At 34.3% G+C, this 13,606-nt stretch overlaps 2 protein-coding genes and 1 long non-coding RNA gene across 3 annotated transcripts; all 3 read left to right on the forward strand.

Moving 5' to 3' along the window:
* Nucleotides 1–6,623: 6,623 nt before the first annotated feature.
* Nucleotides 6,624–8,260, forward strand: LOC102616851 (galactinol synthase 1). The gene is made up of 3 exons (XM_006492313.4): nucleotides 6,624–7,100; nucleotides 7,304–7,759; nucleotides 7,882–8,260. The coding sequence occupies exons 1-3, from the start codon at nucleotides 6,765–6,767 to the stop codon at nucleotides 8,101–8,103; spliced, it is 1,014 nt and encodes a 337-aa protein (XP_006492376.1). The 5' UTR covers nucleotides 6,624–6,764; the 3' UTR covers nucleotides 8,104–8,260.
* Nucleotides 8,261–9,000: 740 nt separating this feature from the next.
* LOC127900716 (uncharacterized) lies at nucleotides 9,001–9,994 on the forward strand. The gene is made up of 2 exons (XR_008052734.1): nucleotides 9,001–9,560; nucleotides 9,676–9,994. It is a non-coding gene; the product is annotated as an uncharacterized LOC127900716 (long non-coding RNA).
* Nucleotides 9,995–12,224: 2,230 nt separating this feature from the next.
* LOC102615382 (pectinesterase inhibitor 5) lies at nucleotides 12,225–13,401 on the forward strand. Its single transcript, XM_006492395.2, has one exon. The coding sequence runs from the start codon at nucleotides 12,258–12,260 to the stop codon at nucleotides 12,804–12,806; it is 549 nt and encodes a 182-aa protein (XP_006492458.2). The 5' UTR covers nucleotides 12,225–12,257; the 3' UTR covers nucleotides 12,807–13,401.
* Nucleotides 13,402–13,606: the final 205 nt, after the last annotated feature.

Consider the following 13,606-nt stretch of genomic DNA (forward strand, 5'->3'; position numbering starts at 1 on the left):
AAACGGTGCGTTTCAATTCGGGGTGCAATTCGGGATTTAAAATCGGGAGAAATAGTTTTTTTTCCTTTAGTTAATAAATGTCGTTTGGAGCGACCGGATATTATTTCAAAATCCACTTTACTATTGAGAAAAAAAATTTAATATAGAAAAGGGGAGGATATTTAAACTCGCCAAATTACTTGCCAAATCCACTTTATTATTAAAAAATTTATTAATTAATTACCCCAATCTAAATTACTATTATATACGAACAATAATTATATAACAATATGTCTTTTTTATTAAATTATTCACTTCTTTTAATATTAATATTCAAAAGGGTGAGAATACCTAAACCTAAGAAATTGCTCTCCAAACCCACTTTCTTATTAAAAATTATATTACTTAATTAGCCATAGCCAAAATTACTATTTTAGACATAATAATTATATAAATTATTTTACTTTGCTGTCTCTTTCAACCCATTGCAAAATTCAAAGCATGCTTAGGTTCTTCTTTTGTAGAGAGTGAGCAAGCGTAGCAAAGGTTTTAAGTTCATTCCTCGCTCCAAAGTTTGAGCCTTTTCCAACTTTTGTTTTTTGTTCTAGTAATTTGGGGTATACAGTTTCTAATGTAGAATATCATTGAATTTTATCTTCTCTTTTGATTCAAATCTCTTTAGAGTTCAGTCAATTTTTTTTTTTAAATCTCTTTGTAATTTAATATGTTTCAGTTTTCTCAGTGTGAATGATGCAATGTTTCCATAAAAAAATTGAAGCATCTTAAAATTTTGAAATTTTGAGAACAAAGTGATAACAAATTAATTTTTATATCCCACATTAGCTAGTAAATGAGATATACTTGGGTTTATAAGAAGAATATGCCACTTCACTCAATAGACTAGTCTTTTGCGTTAGATACCTAAAAATCCTAAGCCAAGCCCCTCAAACAATTGATATCAGAGCTAGATCACAATAGCTAAAATGTGGTGGTGTAACAACTCAGGTGTGTTGGATGAAAGGATCAGGGTCCGATGGTGATTTTGCCTAGAGGGGAATTGTTGAGTTGTGTCCTATATTGGCGAGTAAAGGGGAGATATTTGGTTTTATAAAGAGAATAGGTCACTTCACCTAATAGGCTAGTCTTTTGGGTTGGATATCAAAAAATCCTAAGTCAAGCCCCCCAGCAATTTCACGGTGTATTCTAAACTTTTTAATTAATAAAAGGCACTTCTTGGCTATAAACAATAGCTAATTGCATTGCATTAGGGCATGTAAGAATAAATATAGGCTGCGATTACGCATTGTCAATGTTTTGGTTCTATCAACTAAAAAATAAAAGGAAAAGAAAAAATCTCATTGTCCCTTTTTTTTTTTGCACATAATGTTATACAAGGAACTTAGTTTAACAAGGGATATATTAGACATGTAGGTAATTTTATAGAATAAATTTTAAAATTTTAAAATTTAATGGGTTAAATAAGTAAGCTGGTACATATAGTATTTTAGTGGGTTCCAATAACCCTACCTTATAAAAAAAAAGCAAAATCGGGATTTCATCCCATTTGAGACGGGATTGTGACATATTTTTATCCCATAAAAAAATTAAGGACGAGAATGAGACTTTTTTTTTATCTCACTTGCATATACAAGACATGAGTAGAATTGACAAATCCCATCTCATCCAATCCCATTACCAACCCTGTATAAAATGCCGAAAACAACTCATTGGTAGCGCAAGTGTTGGTAGACTGGTAACATACATACTTCAATCTATCATGCAAAAGAATCCAACTTATATGCCAACTACGTGTATGGAGTAGTGGATGCCCAGAGGATCAGGCTCTGGCAGAGCGCGAAGTTCTTCGAATGGACAGGACCAGTACCATCACTCACACGCTATCAGACAATTGTTTGCTCTCGTTAATTAAGTTTGGTTAATGCTAAGTTACATGCATGTAACTTACAACTCTCTCACATGAATAGTATATGGTGTGGGCTCACTCACTATTTATGTGAGAAAATTATAAATTACATGTATTTAACTTAGGGAAATTCATTAAGTTTTTATCATTATCCCATCACTTGCAGCCTTCAATCTTTAATTTGCGTGATGCAGTATTCATTGTCGATTGATGTGTCATATATGTGTGTGCGCGCGCACACATGTACGTTTATTGAAACCCATATACAACAACATAAACAGTATAGTACCCTCAACTCAACTCAACTCTTGCTTAATGTTAAATTTATTCATCATTATGATGTCATCATTAACTCTTTGTTGGATCCAGCTACGGTACCACCGTGGTACCGTACCATTAGTTTTGTTTTTTGTGCCAGCAGTGTTGTAAACTTTCATTGAACCCCTTTCATTCATTTTTATTTAAACTTTACCTCATAAATATTAAATTAATTTCTATTGCATCCATATAAACATTATAATTAGCACCTTATACTATTTGTTATTTATACATTTTTCTTATATATTGCACCTTTATCACAATACCCCTCTCTTTATCACAAATACCAGCGAACCTGGCCCGAATTTCGTTTCCATTTCCGTCCACGCCACCGGCCAAGGTTGGTACCGATCGGAAGATCGTGAGACGCCGGTCATCTCCACGCCATCCTTGTCACAAAAATAATCGGGTCAACCCGACCCGCGAACTCGACCCGAATTTTGTTTCCGTTTCTGGCAACTCCACCGGCCAAGGTTGGTACCGATCGGAAGCTCGCCTGACGCCGGTCATCCCCATGCCATCCTTGTCGTTGTAAAGCATTCGGAAAGCTGCCGATCGAAGCCGTGAAAAGTCACAGAATCCCCACTTGAATTCGCCGCGGTTTCTCCGGTTTTCGGTGACGCCACCACTTGGGTTTTGTTCTCCACAGTTTCCTCTGTCTTTTCTGACCAACCACAGCCACCGGAGGAGCCGATTTGCCGTTGATCGGCCGTTGAAGGATTCACGGGTTTAGGAGAAATGAACTTAATATTTGTGAAGCAAAGTTCAAATAAGAATAAGTGAAAGGGCTTCATGAAATTTTACACAGAAAGGACAAAAGCGGTGGCATGGTGCCACTGTTGCACGATAGGCGAGTTCCTCTTTGTTTTCATTTGTCCTAACCTGACCAAATTGTCAGTGATTCGTTACGTAATTAACCATTGGGATTGCGTCTTATTGATTGATTTATTGACCACCAATAGTCGTATTTGATCCTCTGGAAACACGTAGTTGCTAGGGGAATCTTCTCTTTTTTTTTTTTTTTTGAAACTGATTAAGCATCAGGTTACTGTATTACACAGAGATATATACAACTGCTATGACAACATGTCATTACACTGATATTTACAATAAGATATATATACATGAGACTTATATTATTATATTTTTATTCTATGAAGTACATGCCCATCCAAATACCCCTCATGGAGGAGGGATGTCTCTACTCCACTCGCATTTCGCAAGGGAGAAAGACGCTATAAGAAATCTCCACACAATTATGTTTAATTGAGGGAGGTTGAGTCCGTAGGGACTCGAACCATTGCCCTCATAGTCATGCTTAAGTTTAAGGGCAATGGTCCACCACTGGGCTACAAGCCGAAGTGGCTCTTCTCTCTTTGAAACTCGTTCCTGGAGCAAAAACGTAAGAACATATGTTGACTTTGGAATTGTTGTAACTTGCAAATGGGCCCTATGATTTCTAGTGGGAAAGTGTAAGGGAGGACTTCACGTCAGTGATGTGGCCGAGGTGCGCGAGAATGTAACCACAAAGTTGATGCAGTGGAGCCATTTAGAATCACATGAACTCCCGCGTGCTGACCGGCTGACCCCACCTCAACATTTTTGGAATTCTAGTTGGTTCCAGTTACCGTGCAGCTGTTGCACGGTACCCCTATTTTGTCTTTTTCTGCCGCTACCATTAGCTCCAATATAAGATGGGTGATAGAATATATTAGAGATATTATATCAGTAATATAATAAATAAATGTTATATATATATATATATTAAAAAACCAGTGATTATATTAACACTATACCCCGAGAAGTTTTGGTTAGAAAAATTGCTTTTCCAATCCTTCTTGAAGATATCGTCGTTAGTAATGCAGCTGTTGTCCTCATGTTAATTTCAGGGGCAACCCTGTTATGTATTGAAATTCTAAAACATCACATGTTTTAAAAATTTTAACATATAAATCCAAAAAATTTTCAAACTTGTATGTAGTTTAAACAATTAAAAAAATTAAAAATGGGCGGGTTGTCTCAACTTAAAAATTTGACTTAAAACTAAATATCAATATTTAACTCTCTATTTTCTTTAATCTAAAAAGTGAAATAAGTGACGACTTGATAGTAAATTCAATTAATAAATTAACTCAAAAAAACTAGCATGACATTATTAAAAAATTAAATAAATAATTATAAAAACTATATATTTTATCATTTTTTCTTATACTTTGGTTGCCACTTTAAAATATGTACAGACTGAATTTTGAATAAAAAAATCTACAGTACACTTTACTTCCAAAGTTATCAATTACTCGAAAATAATAAAACTTAAACTTTATTCATAAATCTAAACTAAATTGACATCTAGCAATTCTAATTGGTAGATTTGTTTTGTTATTATAATTTATTCAATTGTCAATGTGTCACAATTTCCATCCAAATATTTAATTCAAGTTAATGCATTTTTTTCTTGGTTGTAATGTGAAAAATAATTGAGGTAATTGGTTGATCAAGAATATCTTTTGTTGGCTAATGGTTGACTAATTATTTAAATTGAGAAAAAAGGTAGAATATATGAATAGAGAAGAGAGGAAAAGGGAAGGATAAAATAAAATTATCATAATGCTTATAAGTAAAAAAATAAAATAGGGGTCAAAAAATAAAAGATAAAACAGTGGTACCACAATTGTAACAAAGTTTTGTCTTTATTAATATTATTTTTCTAAAATACGGCCCACATGCATATATATACACAAACGCGCGCGCGCGCACACACACACACACACACACATATATATATATAGGATTCAACTATGGTGCCATAGTTGTATGGTACCACAACTGGATTCAGCCATTGGATCTAACTCTGGTAACAACTGTGGGCTAAATCTAATGGTTGGATCCAGCTGTGGTACCATACAACTGTGGTACCATAGGTTTGTCCATATATATATATATATATATATGCTTACGTATGGTATGGGCACTTGGGCAAGGGTTTTACTCTCAAGTCAATGTCGTGTGCTGCAGGGGGGCTGGAAAATGGACTGTCGCAGGATATATGAATTCGTTTTTATCAACTATCAAGCAATAACAATGGTGTGGCTGAAACAGTAAAATACAATAGCGGCAAATACAGTAATTAAATAAAAATTATAAACAAGTCGTAGAAATAACTCGAGGCTCCTACCATATCATTTTCTTAAAAAAGATTTGTCACCAACTGTGGGAATGCTTTAGGTTTGAACAATAACTATTTTTCAGGAGGATACAATAGGAACGAAATAATTTCAGCACACCTCTAAATTGTTTCTCAGCAAACGTTCAATTCTTCGAGACGAAGAAACGTCGAAGAGAAGGAGGAAAACTCTATGCTCTTTATTTGTCCATCAATAACTATTTGGCAACTAATAATAATTGGAGAGTGATATATTTGAACTCATTGGTAAATATAACAATCATAGATGCTTACACGGCGAAGGAAATCACTTTCACAACATGATTGCGGTGTTTCAAACTTTTTTTAAGCATGTTAAACGTGCAATTTCTATGTTTAACTATGCTAGGTTACAATGGGACGCTTCTTCTTATTAATTGTTCTTCAACTTTTTTTTTTTTGGCGTTAGTTTTACGGCAGTACTTTATTGTTTTATTTGCACCAAAATTGATTACAAATAATAATAATAATAAGTACATTTTCATTTTAATATGTGTGTGTATGGATATCGGCATATATATGAAATGGGATTTCGTAGGAAATGAAATATTAAAGAATCCTCTGTATCTTTTGTGATTTCATGCAAGGATTTATCTTGGATATATATACATAAATAGAAGGATTTCGAGGATTTCGTTGATTATGGCCAGATTTTTGACATATTGGCTAAATAAACCAAAAAGGTGTCGTTGCTTGTCTTTTAATTGCTTGTTTGTTTAAATTGGTCGTAAATTTTCAACAATCGGCTAAATTGGTGGCATTAAATGACACATACATATATACGTCACCTAATAACGAGCCAACATCAATCATAATATCATATAGAAGAGTCAAAAGATTCTGTTACCATACACAAGTCACTGGAACAAAAAAGAAAAAATGATACCAATCAATCAATCGATTGGTTAATTAATCGCAGATCAAAATACACGTGAGCTACACCAACTCACGCCCAATTACAACCCTCGGAGATCTTGAGAACCCCATGCTATATGAAGCCCCTTCTAGTCCCTTCCATTGCAACTACTTTGGTAGATCCATCTCAGGAACGTTCTAGGTGTTATCAAATCCACCGTTGGATCGTCACGTTGGGGCACGTGTAGGGTACACATCTAACATCTCAGAAAAATAAATGGTAAAATCTTTAATTTCTCAGCAACTTCGCCCCCGAATTTCCGCTCCGTGAAATGCCTATTTAAACCACCTCGCACCGTAACTCGTATTACCAGTGCAACAACAACCCAAAACAGCAGAAGCCCATCCCCTCTAAAATTGCTCTCTTTCTTTCTCTTTCTCTCTGTGATCTCCCTTTCTCTCTACAAGTTCTTCTAATCTCTAAAGATGGCCCCTCCTGAACTGGTGCAAACAGCCGTGAAACCAGCCGGACTCGGCGCAAAACCCGCGAGCTTACCCGGGAGAGCTTACGTTACATTCTTGGCTGGTAACGGAGACTACGTAAAAGGCGTTGTTGGATTGGCCAAAGGTTTAAGAAAGGTGAAAACCGCGTACCCGTTAGTGGTTGCCGTTTTGCCTGACGTGCCTGAGGAACACCGCAATATCTTGGAGTCTCAGGGCTGTATTGTCAGGGAAATCGAACCCGTTTACCCGCCCGATAACCAAACCCAATATGCCATGGCCTATTACGTCATCAACTACTCCAAGCTCCGTATATGGGAGGTAAGAACCTTTTTTTGGTATAGCTACAACGTACCTACTGTTCTGGCGTCGGAGACTTGTACTTGGATTAGATTCGAATGTTTCGAGAAGAGTTTTTTTATTTATTTTGTCGAATATGCCCCTGTTTGTGTTTCGCGCGCGGTAAATTAATTTGTACTTATTTATGACTGATCGGTTTGTGGTTGGTGGTGCATGGCATGCAGTTCGTGGAGTACAGTAAGATGATATACTTGGACGGAGACATACAAGTTTTCGAGAACATTGATCACTTATTTGATCTGCCGGACGGGTATTTCTACGCGGTGATGGACTGTTTCTGCGAGAAAACATGGAGCAAGACTCCGCAGTACAAGATAGGGTACTGCCAGCAGTGTCCGGATAGAGTGAGGTGGCCAGCTGAAATGGGGGAACCTCCAGCACTCTACTTCAACGCCGGTATGTTCGTGTTTGAGCCCAGCATCTCTACCTATCATGATCTTCTGGAAACTGTCAAAGTTACCCCTCCTACCACTTTCGCGGAGCAGGACTTTCTGAACATGTATTTCAAGCACATTTACAAGCCTATTCCTCTTGTTTATAATCTTGTTCTGGCCATGTTATGGCGTCACCCTGAGAATGTTGAGCTTGACAAAGTCAAAGTTGTTCACTACTGCGCAGCGGTATGTGTGTATTACTCATTTTAAATTAAATTACATTTGCTAATTTTGATGCCCTATTATTAGTAATGGTCTTGTCGTCTTGGGTGCTAATTCATTGTATATTTGTATGAATATATGAACAGGGATCTAAGCCGTGGAGGTTCACAGGAGAGGAAGAGAATATGCAAAGAGAGGACGTCAAGATGCTGGTGAAGAAATGGTGGGACATTTACAATGACGAGTCATTGGATTACAAAAAGCCTTCTGCTGATGGTAATGCTGGGTCTGTGAACTTGCAGCCATTCATTGATGCTCTCTCTGATGCTGCTGCCGTTCAGTTTGTGACCGCCCCATCCGCTGCTTAAGGACCTTGTACCCTGCTGCGGTAATTGGCAACGGAATTAAGGGGAAGCCTGAATTCTAGAGTTTTGGGATGCTGTTAATATGTGCTTCAAAGTTGTGTTACGGCAATTGTAATTTTTCTTAGCAATGGTAATTAATGCAGTACATGCTTCTAAATCATCACTGTTTAAGGTTTATTTCTCCTCAATTTGTCCGTAAACAAAACATTTGCTTATACGTTTCCATCAGTTCTTGATAGTGTCTAAATTAAGTACCGTGGCTTTGTAGCTTCAAAATCACTTGACCATAAAATCAAAATTTGTTCGACAAAACATGACTTTTTTTTTAAAAAAAATAATATCAAGTTTGGTTACATCTGTACAGGCATTAAGTTGGAAAATTCGAAAATAAAAAAGAAATTGATATAATGGAGATTAGTTGTTCATGAATCATTGGCATGACCATTACTTGTTATACGTAGGACATGTTTACAAGTTCATCCGAGCTGATAATTGTTTATAAATTTATCTGACCTGGAAGTGGATTAAAATTTTTCGGCTATTCATGAAACACAGGGGTTCTTTTGGATTCAATGATAAAATTTAAAATCAAGGTACAACATAAATTCATCAATATGATGTAAGCAGGGTAAGTTTATAAGTTCATCTGAGTTGATAATTTTTTATATATTTATTTGACTTGGAAGTTGATTAATTTTTTATTTCAGCTCTTCATGAGACGGAGGAATTGTTTTAGGGTACGTTTGGAATTGAGATGCCGTGAAAAAAAAAAGTTGTAATTATGAAATAAAAATTAGTAATATATAATAAATGTAAATTTTAAATAATAATTTTGATAAATTATTAAAGATATAATATATTTTTTCATATTAATATAACTTTTAAGTTACAGCAGTTAATGTTTACCAAACAATTTAATGCGTCCAACCTTAATTTCAAATGCACCCTTAGATTCATCAATATGATATAAAAATTAAGATCTAATATGAGAAACTAAAATTTGTTTCATTTATTGATTATGTTGTAGGTAACTAGGTATTGATTATGTCGGAGGGATGGGGTGAGCAATAGGACATGATACCTGAATTGAAATTGCAATTGACAAGTGTCCTTCATTTTTCTTGCTCAGTTTTTAAAGATCGTTTAAAGATTTTATTATACCTGCACACTTTTATTAGGAATAATTAGGATTATTTTTCTTTTCTTTTCTTTTTCCTAATTATCTCATGCCTAATAACACATTCTTTTTATAACTTATCGTTTATTTTCTTGCTCATAATACAAAACTTTGGACCACAAATAAATTGATTGAACATCTAATTTTTCTTTTCATCTAACATTTTATAGCATCTGCGTTATTTTTGTTCATCGTTTAGTGTTAATTGTGGTATCTCAAAGTCTCATTGTTCGTTTCAATTCTTCAATTTACTTATCAATTTCATGCTTCTATAACTTCAAAGGTTTGTGCTAAAATAATTTTCACATGTATTTCATGCCTGCCACATATTTGATAAAATGTCCTCACATTAAAAAAAAAAAGAATGAGTCATAATTTTAATACTTATTTTGATTCAGGTCATATGAGGCGTTGCAAAATGAGATTGTTGATAGAGAGTAGCAGTAATGAGGAGATAGTTTTGAATGAAGCAATTGGCACCTCAATTTTACCGATATATTTTCAAAGATAGTGAATCTAAAGAGAAGATCAGGCATGTTTGTCAAATACCGTTGATGTATTCTTAGTTGCTGCTGGTTGTTGGCCTTTGGCTAGAGATGTTATGTACATGCCATGTTTGTCATTCTTATTGTATATAATACATATAATAAAGGAAAATTGTAATGATTTTTATTGTACAAAATTTTAATATAGTAATAAAGCTATCTTACATGTTTATTGGCATTTGAAGTTTATTCTATATCAAATTTGTTTTGTTTCTGAAATAACTTTCAATTGATATCGGGATGATGATGATGGAGTGTGTTTCAGTTATGCACGATGAGATTGAAAGCAAAGAAGTGGAAAGAAAAAAGGGGGATGTTTTAGAATTAAGACTTTATCTCAATATGATGCATTTTTAGGAATGTGGATAAAATAAAAAATGGACCAAATCTTAGCCACTAATAGCCAAAGTAGATAGGTGTAATAAGATCTTTAAAAGTTGAGTAAGAAATTAGGTCATCATTAGATCTCAATCCCCTTCATAAAACTTGAAAGGGGAGCTTAAAGATAGAATGAAAGAGTTATATTTTAAGTAAATTTTTGTTATATAAAATTTAACTATGCAGATCATACACACATTTGTCAATTGTATTACTTTTAATGCATTTTAGAATTCCTCCTTCAAAAGTAGATAATAGTCAGTCTAAAGATAATATTTAAAAAATGTTTCCCATAATGCTCTAAATTCGTCATGTCTTGAAGGACCATGGTAATTAGGATAAAGTCTCCACAAAATTTATGACACATCAAATCAGTAAGATTCCACTTGGACCATATCAATAATTATCTAAAATACAACCCGAGTAGTTAAAAAAATGTGAAGAGGGATATAGTTGAATATGAGTAGTACCAGCACCAATAGATGTAGTTGTTCTTTTGGTTCAATTAACCTAGTAAAAAAGACATAAGAACTATATAAAAAAGACATAGGAACATTCTAAAGGCACTCTCATGTATAAAGTGAGGTGAACTTTAAAAGTAAAGCTGTATACACAAAGAGTGCTGCTAAATGACTAGAAGAATGAGAGAAAGCTGAGAGAAACTACAATCTAGGCTGTCGTTTTGTTTCCTCTCTCTCTCTCTCTTTCTTCTGTCAGCTTTTTCTCTCTCTCTCTTCTCTAAGCACATGCTCCATTCTCTCAACTTTCTCTCATTCTTCTTGATATTTAGCATTTTCCATACACAAAAGACTCATATTCGTTTAGAATTTCTTAGAAATCTAGCGTTCTTCACACTTTCACTGACTCATGCATCAAAATGTTGCAAAGCACTACCAGCGTCACTTCTGGCACTATCTTTCCTTTTTTGCAGGCCTGGAGTGATTATTTACCCCAAATCCTACCCAAAAACCAACGAGTTTGTCTATTTATAGCTGTTTTTACAAGTTCTCATAATATTTCTAGTCTGATTCAAAATGGGACTAAAATAGGTAACGATCATTATTAATATAAATACATACAAGTTGTCTTTATAATTCTTGAATAGAGATAATGAAGATGATGATGATGATGATGATAATAATAATAGAGTAGCATACGAGTTTATTCAAGAAAGTTTTCGATTTAACCGGTACTTTCATCTTCTAACTTGTTTATCTAGTAAATTTATTTCATTTTATTTTTAATCTGAACCGTTTATTTTATCAAAGGGCTAGATTTGATGGAGTATTCATACTGGTTTTTTGTCTTAGTATCACATGAGGACCCTGTAAAGCAATTTGTTTGAGTGGGAAGAGCATGTTTCCTTCGCCTACGATGATATCTGTGATGTAGCTCCATTGGACGTGGATCAAGTGATTTGCGGGTTAAATCAATACTTATTAACATTCACCACTAAATTAAGGCAGACATAATGATGAATGTTTTCTTTTTCTTTCTCTTTGATTTTTTTTCATGAGCAAATATCAATAAATTGTAAATGTAATTAAATATATATGTACCAAGAAGTAATTAATTTCCTTAATTTCTAAACCGTTTTCATGAGCAAATATCAATCAATAAATTGTAATGTAATTGAAAATATATGCACCATGAAGCAATTAATTTCCTTAATTTCTAAACCGTTTTCACGAACAAATATCAATCAATAAATTGTAATGTAATTGAAAATATATGCACCATGAAGTAATTAATTTCATTAATTTCTAAACCGTTTTTCAATTTGTATCATCTCTTTTATGCCAAAATGCTAGGAATATCTGATTTTAATTACTATATTTACTTAAATCGACACGTAATATTCACTGCTGCCCAACTGCTAAAGTGATAATTTCAATTGACACAGTCAAACGGTGTACTATATTATGTTTGAAACGGAGAAAAAGGAAATAAATGAGAGGAGGGCAACAATTTTAGTTTTTGCATGAAGCTGTACGTTTCGGCGGAATTGGATAGATTATATATAGTAGATGCATCGAAAGCGAAGAAGAAATTAAGAAATGGCTTCTAATAACAATTACAAGTTAATGGCGATTATGCTTGTGCTTCTTGTTGGTTTTTTGAGCGTGAATGTTTCGGAGGCAGCGTCTGAATTAGTGAAGCGCGTGTGCGAGCAATCGAATGACAATGGATATTGCCTTGCAGCATTCGGATCGGACCCTCGTTCGGATTCACTTGGTTTGCACGGGCTTGGCATCCTCTCTATTCAAATGAACATTATCGCAGCACAGGACGCTCTTGATAAGTTTCCTGATCTTCGTAAAAATGTCACTGATGAAGTTGGCCAGAGACGACTGGCTGTGTGCCAATCCGATTTCGAAACTGCACTGAAGAAATTTAATGAGGCATTCAGCACTGCCGACAAAAAGGCTTATTCCGAGGCCAAAAACTTGGTCTCAGATGGAGGCAATTCTGTTTTCGATTGTCGAAGTGTTTACAAATGGGGCGATCCCGTTGCTGACCCCCCGGTATCAGCTGACATTCAGAAGATAACTAATAATATAGTGAGAGTTATTAATACTGTCCTCGATATGCTTGTGGGAAAATGAGTATGGAGTATATGATGTATTTTTTATGTTACGCGTTATCTAAGGATAATAAAGTGGTATAAGATTATGGGTAATTTTCGGTTTTCTCCCCTAGGTTTGGGATCCTTCCAGTTTGATAGATTGTACGAGCGTTTCTTCACTTTATACTCCTGCCGTTAGTATAAAATTTATTTAACTGTTAATTAACTACATAAATGACCAAAACACCCTTGGATCAATAAAACAATATTTGAGACATTTACTGGGCAATAGATCACTGACAAATTTGGCACCAAATTTTAATGAAATGTTAGTACACCCATGATAAATTTCAATTTCCATTTGTTGTGCCGCCGAAAAAAATCAAAATTATAAAAAAGGAGTTCATCTGTACTAGTATTACCGTTGAATCAAATGACTATATTGGCATAGTAGATGACTATAAATTCATCATCTGTTAAGCCAATATTAAAAGTAATTTGATGGGGAAATTCATCACGAACAAAAGTTGAGGAAAATAACTCATTCACAGCAAATTCATCTCAACATTCTCATTTATCATCCATCTCAATCTCTACCCTCGATCATTTTTTTGAATAACTCTACGTTGACTTGCTGTTCTCAGTCTAAATAATATAGAGCCCATTTGGGACTACTTTTGAGAGTCTCAAAAGTTATTTTAAAAAATGAAAAGTTAATTTAAAAAAAAATTACTAAATACTAAAATTAACTTTTAACTTTTCATAATTACTTTTAAGTCTCTCATAAACAATTTCAAATAGGCATTTATACTTAATATAGTTATATATATATTTTTCACA

Source organism: Citrus sinensis, chromosome 3 (assembly GCF_022201045.2).
Source record: "Citrus sinensis cultivar Valencia sweet orange chromosome 3, DVS_A1.0, whole genome shotgun sequence".
NCBI lineage: Eukaryota > Viridiplantae > Streptophyta > Magnoliopsida > Sapindales > Rutaceae > Citrus > Citrus sinensis.